General features: G+C 37.1%; 1 protein-coding gene across 4 annotated transcripts in view; it reads left to right on the forward strand.

The window, feature by feature from the left end:
• Window positions 1-13,508, forward strand: part of brsk2b (BR serine/threonine kinase 2b) — a 195,533-nt gene that overhangs the window by 149,998 nt on the left and 32,027 nt on the right. For all 4 annotated transcript variants that reach the window (XM_083549913.1, XM_083549914.1, XM_083549912.1 and 1 more), the window contains exons 6-10: window positions 4,017-4,050; window positions 4,162-4,230; window positions 5,346-5,492; window positions 8,362-8,393; window positions 11,169-11,333. In XM_083549913.1, the coding sequence (XP_083406039.1) occupies window positions 4,017-4,050; window positions 4,162-4,230; window positions 5,346-5,492; window positions 8,362-8,393; window positions 11,169-11,333 (447 nt within the window). The remainder of the gene's footprint in view (window positions 1-4,016; window positions 4,051-4,161; window positions 4,231-5,345; window positions 5,493-8,361; window positions 8,394-11,168; window positions 11,334-13,508) is intronic.

The raw sequence follows: 13,508 nt of genomic DNA on the forward strand, positions 1-13,508 counted from the left end.
TTTTTTTGTAAACATCGATTTCGAAAGCACACACAACAGCTGCAGCACCTGAATTAAGAGTAAATTGCAAGGTTGTAAAGTTAAAACTCTTTTGTTTGGAAGTAAAAGCTCTGTGGTTAAGATGTTGGGCTTCTGATCAGAAGGTTGTGAGCTCAAATCCCACCAGCAGCACCTCTTAACTGCTCGGTTGTATAAATTAAATTATTGTTGCTCTGGTTAATGGCATCATCAGTTGTACAATACATGTAAATTTAAGTTTATTTCAGTACACAGCTGTCATTAAGGGCAGCTTTTTGTACGTCATATTTGACTGTGGAGTTCACAGTGCAGGGATGAAAGCTGTCAACACTACAATACCTGCAGAAACGACTTCATTATGATTAATAATGGACCGAGGCTGTGTTTAATATCACAGGCATTAGATCCAATTTGTAAAACGCTTAACAGTACACAATGGTGAGGAATTTGATGCCTTCACATTCAATCATTTTTGTTTAAGGAATAAAACACAGCAGGGCATGTTGTTATAGGAAAATAATGATGCAGCCTGCCATGAAGCACAGTTATTGTTAACACTCAGAAGCTTATTACACACAATTAACGCTTATAGTAACAGTTAATGTTGTGAGACATGTTAGTTTTTCTTATGACTTACATTATAGAAGCTGGAAACAGTAACTGTATTACCAGGCTCTGTTTTGTTCCTTGTGATTTTGATCTGGACAAATCTACAAAAGCAAATGTCCAGACTGTTTCAGGATGCTGACACTGGAGACTCCTTCCCTAAATGTTAAAGAACATTATTATTATTATTATTATTATTATTATTATTATTATTATTATTATTATTATTATTATTATTATTATTATTATCAATTTTTATTATTATTATTATTATTATTATTATTATTATTATTATTATTATTATTATTATCATTATTATTATTATCATTATTATCATTATTATTATTATTATTATTATTATTATTATTATTATTATTATCATTATTATTATTATTATTATTATTATTATCATCATTATTATCATTATTATCATTATTATTATTATTATTATTATTATTATTATTATAATTATTATTATTATAAATAGTAGTAGTATTAGAAGTGGTAAAAGTAGTAGTATTGATTTTTTTTTATTATTATTAGTCATAGTAGTAATTGCAGTATTTATTTTATTATAATAAGTAGTAGTAATATATTGTACTAGTAGCATTTATTTCATTATTTGTTAAATAATTATAAATATTATTTATTATTATTAGCAGTAGTAGTAGTAGTAGAGATTCTATTACTAGTAATAGTAGCAGAAATAGTAGCACTAGTAAAATTAGTTTTATTAGTAATAGTAATAATATTGGTTTTAGTAGTAGAAGTAGCACTAGTAGTGGTATTATTAATGTAATTATTATTATTATTATTATTATTATTATTATTATTGTTATTATTATTATTTATAAATAGTGGTAGTAGTTGTAGTATTAATATTATTAGTAGTAGTAATACTAGTAGTATTGTTATTATAAATAGTAGTAGTATTGATTTTATTATTAATAGCAGTTATAATAATTGAAGTAATATATATTTATTATTAATATAGCTAGAACATATAGATAGATAATATAGATAAAGCACTTTAACAGTATACAATTTTTTTATGTATTTTTGTCAAATAACATTTAAGCCTGATTATCATACATTATGGATTGTGATTACTGAAACTTCCTGTCAATGTACAATTGCAATAAAACGATTTAAATATCGCAATATGTTTAATAATATGGACCTGCAATTTGCATAACAGCTGGAAGTATCATCTGAGCCTTGCTTGTATATGCTTGTATAGGCCTGATGACCAATCAGATTTGAGAATTCTGTGGTTCAATGTAGTACAGGCAGCTGGAAATATGATTTTCTAATGACTACTCATGTTCAATATCTTTATTGAATACCTGAAACCTTGATTAATCACTTGATGATCTGAATTTAAATAGAAACAGCCAGTTGTAGGCCAGGATTTGCATTGTGACATCACTGGCTGTAATGTACAGTTGGTGAGACTTGCGTTCACTTAAACAATAGTAATGCAATGATAATCGACTGTATATTTTTCTTCACATAAGATGCCTTTGCAACAATTTTGGGTTTATATATATATATATATATATATATATATATATATATATATATAATAAGGATTTTAATTAGGATGCTTTTCTCGACATGCCACTATTTGCATGCTGCAAATTGGTTTCATTTGCATGCATTTGCATAATGCTATAAGACATTTCGCAAACAGGTATCCCCTGTTTACTGAGGAAAACTCTTCAACATCCTTCCGTCGGTGCGAGCGCGCTAGTGGCTGCATCTGACAGCTCTGTCAAGCAACCCAAGCGTCCGGGTCATTACTCATAAATATGTTAAACAATTCTGACAGTTATTGGGCTGCGGTGTTACAGACCTCCAGCAGGATGTCATTAAAATCTAATGTTACATTATTGGATCATTCAGCAGTGTCGGTGGAGAAGCGGCAGAGTGGCGGCCAGTGAGCCGGCGCCTGGGACGAACATATTAACATCACAACGAAAGCGTAGAATAAATCTGGTTATACATATTGCCTTGTAGTTTGTCATCGTAATGAATATTGTAAATATAGTATAACATTACGCCTGGATTTTCAGCAAACATTTCAAGCTGTCTTTTAGTCGAAGCTTATGTACATATACTGTGTATAAACACTAATCAGGCATAACATTATGACATTATAGCATTATGAGCGGTAAAGTAAAGAACACTGATTATCTCTTCATCATCTCTTCACCTGTTAGTGGGTGGGATATTTTTGACAGCAGTGAACATTTTGTCCTCAAAGTGACGTGTTAGAAGCAGGAAAAATGGTCGAGCGTAAGGATTTGAGTGAGTTTGACGAGGGCCAAATTGTGACGTCTAGAAGACTGGGTCAGAGCATCTCCAAAACTGCAGGTCTTTTGGGATGTTCTGGTCTGAAGTGGTCAGTATCTATCAAAAGTTCTCCAAGGAAGGAACAGTGGTGAACCGGCGACAGGATCACGGGTTGCTAAAGCTCATTGATGCACCTGGGGAGCGAAGGCTGGTCTGTGTGGTCCGATCGAACAGACGAGATCCTGTAGCTCAAACTGCTGAAGAAGTTCATGCTGTTAATGCTCGACAGGTCAGAACTGTTTTGACAGCAAAAGGGGGACCAACACGATATTAGGGAGGTGGTCATAATGTTATGCCTGATTGGGATGGGAATATATATATATACAGTATGTATGTGAATATATTGGAAGGTTCTGAAGGTTTTGGGGACAGATGAGTTTAGATGAACTTTGTAAGGAGGAGAACAGGAGAGAAGATGTTGGCAGACTGCCTCACCCCCACAGTCAAACATGGAGGTGGAAGCTTAATGGTTGTTTTGGAGCAGGGAAAGTTGGAGACATTCCAGAAAGTGAAAGGAATCCTGAAGCAACATGGCTACCATTTCATACTTGCAATTCCTGCGACTAACTCGAGGACTTCACCATACAACAAGACAACGAGCGTAAGCGTACATCCACGCTCTGTAAGCCTTATTTAGAGAGCAGTCAGTCCTCAGCAGTGATATCTATCATGTAATTGCCTGGCCTTTCACAGCACCTACATCCTATTGAATTGCTCTGGGATAAACTAGATCATAAAGAAATCTCCCTCTAATGAATACCACCTTCATTAGACATGGCAAAGTATTTTTTACTAAGGAAGGATTTTTAAATGAAAGTAAAGTGGAACATCTGGACATTTAGATATTACTTTAAACATGCAAAAACAAAACTATACACCGTGTTTTCTATCTTCTTTACAAAGACTTCATTCTTTGTTGGCCCTGTGGGAATTTCAGCTCTGCACACATTTTTCACAGACCTTGTGCTACAAAAATGGCGTACTAATGCAAATTAAATATTTCACTGTCCCTCATCCTCTATTCTTCTCTCCTTCAGATCTCCTCACTACGCCTGCCCAGAGGTGATCAGGGTAAGTGTACTCTCAAAACCATCACTTCTAAAGTACCTCTGAAACACAGCTCGCTCTCTAATCGCTTTCTCTTTCACTTTCTCTCGCTTTCTTTCTCGATCTCTCTGACAGGGCGAGAAGTATGATGGCAGAAAAGCAGATGTTTGGAGTTGTGGAGTCATCCTCTTTGCACTTTTAGTGGTAGGGTGCTGTTCACTGTTCAGTCTTACTTCCCGTCGAAGTTTTCCCAAAGATTTCTTTACTCATCAAAAAAAAAGTCTTAATTAGAAAATGAAAGATCCTCCGCGATGTCAGCAGGAGAGAGAGATCAGCACGAGGATATCCCCTCTGATTAAATTAATGATGCATATAAACGAAAGTTTTCACTTCCTTCTGTTCCTGTGGGTTTTTAGAGACGCAGTGCCTAAATTGGAACCTTTCTGCTTTTTTTGGGACAAAAAAAAAACAAACTGTTCAGCGCAAGCATTAAGGCTCAGGCTGTCGCGTTTTGGAACGAATGGAGGTGGCTAATTTGGTCTCCATGACAACAATTCAAGCAAGTCAAGCAATTCTTTTTTTTTGGTTTTGATAGTGGAGAAAAATCTGGTGTTAAATGTTTGGGAGAGGACGAGCACTTTTTAAAAGGTCAAAACGCCGTTTGTGATGTTTTACAACACGGGTGGTACGGCATGGTGGCACACCGGGTAGCTTCGGGGTCCCTCGTTCGAAATTGTATCATACAGGGTGGATTCAGAAATGTGTAAGGTGAAACATCGAGCGTGTATTCCCACGTGAACACTGAACGATAATTGGGAGAGTTCACGTTTTCAAGCGACCGTCTTATGATCTTAATCATCTGAAAAGCTGTTTTTGTTTTGAAGTTAATGACTGATGTTTTTGCTTTAAGGTTTCGCATCGAAGTGGAATCGCTTTGTTCTTTTTTTAATCCCCCTCAGTCATCTGCGTTTTGTTTTAGTGACAGTGGCCGCTAGCTTTTGTCTGATTACATCGTCTGTAACACGGCCCAGACGCCTGTCACGCCCGACATCTTGGTGTCATTCACATCATTTGACAAAAGCAGCAGGCTATGTAGGGTCAGGGGCAGTGAGGAAATAAAGAAGATGAGTCGAACTCAGAATGAAGGCGAGGTTAATTATCACCACGTCTCCATTCGCTGATCGAGTCTGAGTTCTTTGATAAATGTCTCTGTCCCTCCTGCATCATTTATGTGGTTTCCTTTGTGCACAATATATGTGCTGTGAGCATGCATTTGTTTTTTTGCATCCTTTGCGATACCGTGTGTGTTTGTGTGTCAGGGTGCGCTGCCATTCGATGACGACAACCTGAGGAATCTTCTGGAGAAGGTAAAGCTGGGAGTGTTCCATATGCCTCACTTTATCCCTCCTGACTGCCAGAACTTGCTGAGGGGAATGATTGAAGTGGACGCAGCCAAAAGGCTCACGGTTAGTTCAGTACTAAATCTCTGCTTTGTCACATCTGAACACTCTGTATTACTGAGGCAGGTTCTGTTTTGGTTCTCTGGTCTTAGTTGTACCTTAGGATCTGTAAATAATAAAATGACAACTCATGAAAACCACCAACATACAATCGATCCAATCTTACAGGTGTAAGAGAGAGTTGCCTGAGAAACTGAAAAACTCCAGTCCTGTTCTGAGATACTGAAATATATGCATGTGTTTTATTTATTTATTTATTTATTTATTTATTTATTTATTTATTTATTTATTTATTTATTTATTTATTTATGTTTGTATTAATTTATTTTACATTATTGTGTCTTTTACATTATTTATTTTACTTTTTCTTATTTTTATTTATTTATTTAATTATTTATTTATTTATTGGAAGGGGGGGGTTGCTGGGTGGGTTGAAATTAGGGTTTTTTCCTCCTCATTTTTGCTTTTAAAAAACAAATTTTATGAATGATGAAACCCTGCTCCTGCTGCCCAACTATTTATTTCTTATATTATTTCTTTAACGATAATTTAGTTTTTTTTTTCTATTTTAATTATTTGTTGCAATTCAATTTTTATCGTCATACAATATATATCCTGCTTAGATTATTGTTTATTTAATTAGTTTTTATTAAATGTGTTTAATTCTATAATAATTCACTGCACATAGTCATGTCTATGGTTGTGTATGTGACCAAATAAAATATTTATTATTATATTTTCCTCTTTTTAATTTCATTACTTAGGGTTGCATCAATAAGTAAAAAAAATAGGCCCAGTAAATTAGTTGACTTTTATTTATTTATTTATTTATTTATTTATTTATTTATTTATTTAATGTTTGTTTGTTTGCTTGTTTATTTTATATATGTATTATTAATAATTATCTATTATTAAATATTATATTTTATTAACCATATTCACTTGCACAAGTCCTGATTTGGGTTACGGCAAATCGAAATGCTTCTATGAAGGCTTCTCCTGATCATTATTTGTACAGTTTGGTTAAATTCAGTGAGCTAAGTGTTATGGCACAGTAACGTGTACTGGGAAAATGGGATGTATATGATGTCAAAAGTTGCATAGAATTCTGGAAATCCATTCAGGCTTCAGCCTCTGAAGCTCAAGAAACTTCCAAAACTGCTGCTTCCAAAACTCCAAAAAAGCTGAAATCTATCTGTCTGTCTGTCTGTCTGTCTGTCTGTCTGTCTGTCTGTCTGTCTGTCTGTCTGTCTGTCTGTCTGTCTGTCTGTCTGTCTGTCTGTCTATCTATCTATCTATCTATCTATCTATCTATCTATCTATCTATCTATCTATCTATCTTACTATCTGTCTGTCTGTCTGTCTGTCTGTCTGTCTGTCTGTCTGTCTGTCTGTCTGTCTGTCTCCTGTCTGTCTGTCTCATAGCAGCAGGGTTTATGAGCTTATCTTAATACCAGCTCTTTGAGACGTCCCTGTTTTTCACTTTCTGGAAGAGTATCTAATAGATCTGTCTTTACAGACGACATCTGACTGTTTAGAAATAATGGCGCAGTGTCAGTGTTGTATCCAGGAGGAAAACTAAACGCTCTCTTTGCTTTTGGGTTTCTCAGTTTCACAGGCAGACTTCTCTTTGGAGTCTAAAATAACGACTTGAAGGTGAAGCAGGAGTAGAAACAGCACCGGGGTGGGAACCAGTAGCTTTTGTCGGGCCAGGACCAGAAAAAAGACAGTAGTGACTTTTGATAGATAGATAGATAGATAGATAGATAGATAGATAGATAGATAGATAGATAGATAGATAGATAGATAGATAGATAGATAGATAGACAGGTAGGTAGGTAGGTAGGTAGGTAGGTAGGTAGGTAGGTAGGTAGGTAGGTAGGTAGGTAGGTAGGTAGGTAAGGTATTTAAATTAAATAAAAAAAACATTTTTTGGATCTGGAAATGTTTTATATATAAAAAGAATCGACTGCTTTCTTTTTTTGTGTGGATTTTTGGGATTCGATTTATAGAATGTACATAATTTTAGTATTCAAATTTCCACATAAAAGTTTATTTAAGTGAAAGTGTTAATTTCTTCTTCCAACAAAGGCATTTTTACTTAATAAATGTTGTCTTATATTGCTGGGATTTTACAGGGTCAACATTTCAGCATGCTCAAAATTCATGGCACAGCACTGCCTCATTCCTGTTTTTTCCCTGTCCGAGGGCAGAGCTCTGACTGAGACTGGCACTCGGGGTGTGTGTGTGTGTGTGTGTGTGTGTGTTTGGGTAGTTTGGCTGGTGGTTGCTTGATCCCCGAGTGCACTTCCCTGCCACACGCTCCACAATGTGTTCGCAGCGATAGCGCAGCATTTCCATAATGTGCCCTGATCAAGCAGATGAGGTGATGAGTTATGGTGCCACTGATACCTCATCAGACTCCTGTTGTTCCATAATCATCTCGTAGGACATCCCCAGAATGCGAGCGAACCCCTCGCTTTATCCCTCATCTCTAGCGGATTATATTCGAGGATGAGATTTATTTAGAACTCTGTCATTAAAGTCGTTCTCGGCTGACACAGAACGCAGCGATGACCCTTTTGAGCTCGGTGTCGTCCTGCAGTCTAATTAGAGGATGAGTAGACACGCTCGGTGTCGTTGTAGTGTCTTTAGTTCAACCCTGAAGATCAGAGGCTGGGATACTGATGGAGGGAATTAGACTTGACCAGCAGGAGACGAAGCTCGACAACGTCAAATGACTTGTGTCATAGTGTTCATAGTTTTTTTTTTTATGCAAATGGCAATTCTGTTGTTTCAGTTACAGTATATGATTGAATGATATTGGTGGAATTTGGATTTCCTTTAATTCTAATGGTCTTTTCTTTCATTACAGTTAGAACAGATACAGAAGCACACATGGTACATGTGAGTATGAATCAATCTTTGCTTGTACTCTGTTTGTGTGTGTGTTTGTGTGTGTGTTCTATTAAAAGCATCTGAGTCAAAAACAAAAAAGGCTTTAAATACATGGCCCATGGCACTTTCACTACATATTTCCAGAGATCCTGTGCGTTTTTTAGCATTTAGCGTGACATTATACTCAAAAAGCCATATCAGATTTTATATGCTGTCTCGCTAGTTTGCACTTGAGCACTTTGACATTTTTTAAGTATAATATTATCATAAATACGGTAAATATCATGATTTGATTGTATCCTGGTATTGAGCAACCATAAAATTTTTTGCAGGGATTAAAATAATGGAAATTGCATATTAGAGCTTTAAAATCATTTATTTTTCCTTTCTGTGTTTGTTTTGTGGGTGGAGGTGGAGGTTGAAAAAAATTAAATTAGGGATTGCAGTTCTGCATGCTGATCTGGTTTTGTGTTTCTTCAGCATCGATCATGTAAAATCTGACAGATGTGAAACAGGAACAGGTTCAGAATTATTTCCCACACTGTCGGTGTAAAACATTGTGTGTATATATACACACTGATCAGGCATTGCATTATGACCACCTGCCTAATATCGTGTTAGTCCCCCTTTTGCTGCCAAAACTAACAGCATGAACTTCTTCAGCAATATGAGCTACAGGAACTCGTCTGTTGGATCGGACCACATGGACCAGCCTTCGCTCGTCACGTGCAATTAATGGGCCTCAGCTCACCATTTTTCCTTCCTTGGAACACTTTTGATAGATACTGACCACTGCAGACTGGGAACACCCCACAAGGGCTGGAGTTTTGGAGATGCCCTGACTCAGTCGTCTAGACGTCACAATTTGCCCATTTTTCCTGCTTATAACACGTCAATTTTGAGGTCAAAATGCAATACAATTCATTTTTATTTTTTATAGCGCTTTCAACAACGGATATCGTCTCAAAGCAGCTTTACAGAGATAATGCGGTATTAAAGAATGAATAAGAATGTTCCTTATAATTGTAAGTTTGTCCCTCATGAGCAAGCCAGTGGTGATTTGGCAAGGAAAAAGTCTCTGGTGTTTCCAAAATGGTCACTTGCTGCCTAATACTGTACATCCCACCCACTAACAGGTCCCATGATGAAGAGATAATCAGTGTTTTTCACTTCACCTGTCAGTGTTATAACGTCATAATGTTAAGCCTGGTCTGTGTACAGTGTGTATACACATTTACAGGATGCCGCAGGAAAACGGGGCAATAGTTTGGCACCAGTGCAACCTCGTTTAGAACCCATTAGTTACAATGGAGCCAATGGAGTGGTGCACAATGAGCGTTCGCTGTAAACAACAACTGCAAACAACAAACACAAAAAGGAAAAGGAAACAGAAATGGTTTTCAAAATCCAATAAATTTCATTAATTTAATTCCTGCTCATTTTTGGTTCAAACCTGGGATACAATAAAATCAGGATATTTATCTTTTCATGAGCATATTAAACTGTGAAAATGTCAGTGTTCATCTGCAATTTGTTTAATCTATACAAAAGCTTGTGGACATCTGCACATTTGGTGGAATAATTTCCACTTTTCTGGGAAGATGTTACACTAGATTTAGGAGTGTGCTTGTGGAAATTTGTGCTCATGCAGTCAAATTCGTAAACTCAGGGTTGAGAATCAGAGACCTATACCAGGAGATCTTCTATTCCAACCCATGCAAAGCATATTTTCATGGAGCTAGCTTTGTGAATAGGGCTATTGTCATGCTGGAACAAGTTCGGATCTCCAAGTTCAAGTGACGGGAAAAAATAAATTTGTGGTAAGGGTTTGAGAAAAAACTCCATATGGTTGGAAATGACAAGTGTCCCAATACATTTGTCCAAAAAAATTTTTTTTTATCAAAGTAGCAGAGATGTGCAGGAACTACAGTATAACTCAAAACCACCACAATAACCGATTTTTATCGCAGAGCCAGCTTTTTTTAAACATAATTTTAGTTAAAATACTATTTACTTTTCCCGGTTTCGAAGTTTAAGTTCTTATTAGATGTTTCAGCCTATAAAAATATATTACTTTCTATTAGATTTAACTACTTAAAGTGCCATTTCTCTGTATGCAACTGCAAACATGTAGGCTGCTGTGATTAACCGTGTTTGAAGGTTTAATAACAAAGAAAAAGAAAATGCCTTTGTTCGCCTTCTTGCTCACGTGTGTCTCGGGGACAGCCGTAAGCTCCATGCGGCTCAGTGCGTGCCTCTGCCTCCTGCTGGTTCAGAGCTTTATTAAAGACCGCAGATGCTCGCTAAGCTGATGCAACTCGAAAAAAAGCACATTCATTTCTCATATGTCCATTAGTCTTTCCTTAACTTAATTTATCCTCATGCTTCCGGATGCTTTCAACAAACACACCAAGAGACGGGGCATGATGGACTACTGAAAAAAAAGAATCAAAATACAATGGAGTGAAACGATATGTATTAATATGGTACAGGATTTTTGTGTGTAATGATTATTAACGCTGTTCATCCCATCCTCATTTCCCTTTTGGGGCACAGAAATGGGAAGTGATGCTGTAGCTCTCTTGTAGCTTGGGTTACTGATCTGAAGGTCGGGGGTTCAAGCCCCCTGTATCACTGAGCTACCACTCTTGTGCCCTTGAGCAAGGCCCTTACCCCTTTGTGCTCCAGAGGCATTGGATCATATGTGATTCTGCTGTAATGTACATGTGACTAATAAGCCCCTTTTTTTTTTTTTTTTTACCTTCACCTTGTGTTCATTTGAAGAGGGGGAAAGAACGAGCCCGAGCCCGAGCAGCCGGTTCCACGGAAGGTCGCGATCCGCATGCTTCCCTCGGCTGAAGACATCGACCCAGACGTCCTAGAGAGCATGCACTCTCTCGGCTGCTTCCGGGACAAGAACAAACTGATGAAAGACCTGCTGTCTGATGAGTGAGTAACACAAAAACATGATGTAATGGTTAGGAATCATGCTGTGTGTGTACAGACAGCATTCCCAGTCCTCCCGGTATTCCCAGTCATAATGTCTTTAGGGTGGTTATATCTCATGTTACACCAGCAATAAAATATTAAATCAAATCACAAACTCTTGTCTTGCTTGTAGTATCGTTTAGCCTTATGATGGTGTGCATGAGAAGTAAATGTTATGTATCATGGTAGTTCCGGTAGATGCAGAACTTCTCTACCCATCAGCCTCATCATGTATCATGTTTCATGTTTTGCATGACTATTTTATTCCCAGTCTCTTGAGGCCTACCGTTTGTAGTCATAGAGTATGCAACCATGAGCAGTAGATATGAGGCGAAAAACGTTATTAACGTTACATAGTTTCTGGATCTATTTCTATTTGTTTTTGTTTGTCTGTCACTCTTTATTCTCTCTCTCTCTCTTTATCCGTCTCTCATAGATCCCCATCTCTGTCTTTCATAGCGGCAGGCCTGAGGTTTTATGAGCTTATCTTAATACCAGCTCTTTGAGACGTCCCTGTCCTTCATTCGCTTTGTAGAGAAGTCTCTAATAGACCTGTCTTTACAGACGACATCTGACTGATCTTTCCATCTAGGGGAAGTGGTAGCTCAGTGATTAAGGCTCTGGGTTCTTAATCAAAAGGTCATGGGTTCAAGACCAGGTATTGCCAAGATGCCACTCTCTGGGCCCTTAAACAAGGCCCTTAACCTTCTGTTCTCCAGGGGTGCACATTTCTCACAAAGTTGTTTGATAGTGTTAAGATCAGAGCTCTATAGCAGGAGATCTTCCACTCTAACCAGTGTGAAGAATATTTTCATGGAGCTGGTTTTGTGCACAGGGCATCATCTTGCTGGAACAGGTTTGGGTCTCCTGGTTTAAGTGAAGAGAGAATTTCATTCTACCACATCCAAGGACAATTGTGTGCCTCCTTTTTTTGTGGTAACAATTTGAGAATGAACTACATATGGCTGAAAAAGTTAGGCGTCCCAATACTTTTGCATCTCAAGTGTATATGGTAGATAGAGATTAGATTGGGGGAAAAGAATAGGAATAAATTCCTAGCTTATTTGTGTCTAGGCTCTTGTCTGGCACTAACTCTTTTCTAAATCTCAGACAAGCTCCCCCCCATACAATATTTGCTTTGGGACGCCATAACAAGAGCAGAGAAATGTTTTATGGCCCTGTTTCTCACGGCGATTAAACCCAGAGTACCTTTCATCCCTCATTTTCCTCTCACAAGTACCACACTGTACACACCCATCGTTCTAACGTGGATGATGGACAGATCTGGCGGGATCGAACCCGACTGTGATTACTGTCTCCCCTTATTCACACGCTCCGTCTGTCTGAACTGTGTTCCCACACTGAGCACATAATTTCATACCGGGCTACAGGGGAAGTAAAAAAACAACAAGTTTTTTACAAGTGTTTTGGCCTTTAAAGCCTGGAGATCTGTGTTCCCCGATCCATTTCTTGAACTTTAAATATTACACCCAGTCAATTTCACCCCAATATCAAACTATTTGTAATTACAGAAAAATGTATTTTAGTACAATCATTCCATTTTAATTATTTGAGCTACTCATCCAAGACCTACATTTTCAGTGTTTGGTTAAATTAATTTTCCCTAAATTTTTTTTTATTCCAACATCAATGTAAAGCTGATTTCAATAAAATAGTAGTCGTTTCGCTAAATGTCTGTATGTCCCCCAAAATGGATTTGAGAAGCCTTGATATTAGCCTTGATAAGTTTTAGATTAGAATAAAGTTCAGTTTTAATAGAATTTCCTGTCAAATCTTTACTGTCAAATGGAAACACAGTATTTTATACTTTTTGAAAGACACATGCATGTTCCTTCTGTTTCTATGGAACAAACTGGGTAATGTAACACTATGAAGATTTACTTAGACCTAACAAATATCTAAATGTTCAGATGTTCCCCTTAATTTCTATAAAAATTTCGTCCTTTAGCTTAAATACCAGTTTTACACACTCTCAGCATCCGGACCGTTCATTTCTCCAAACCTTCCGTTGAAATACTTATCCAGTCCCCTTGTAAATGGAGATTTATTTCTTGTGATCCAGTTAATCCCAGTGAGTCAATAGGATTTAGGTGCAGTGACTGGGCAGGCCATACC

Source organism: Silurus aristotelis, assembly GCF_946808225.1.
Source record: "Silurus aristotelis genome assembly, chromosome: 9".
NCBI classification, from domain to species: Eukaryota; Metazoa; Chordata; class Actinopteri; order Siluriformes; family Siluridae; genus Silurus; species Silurus aristotelis.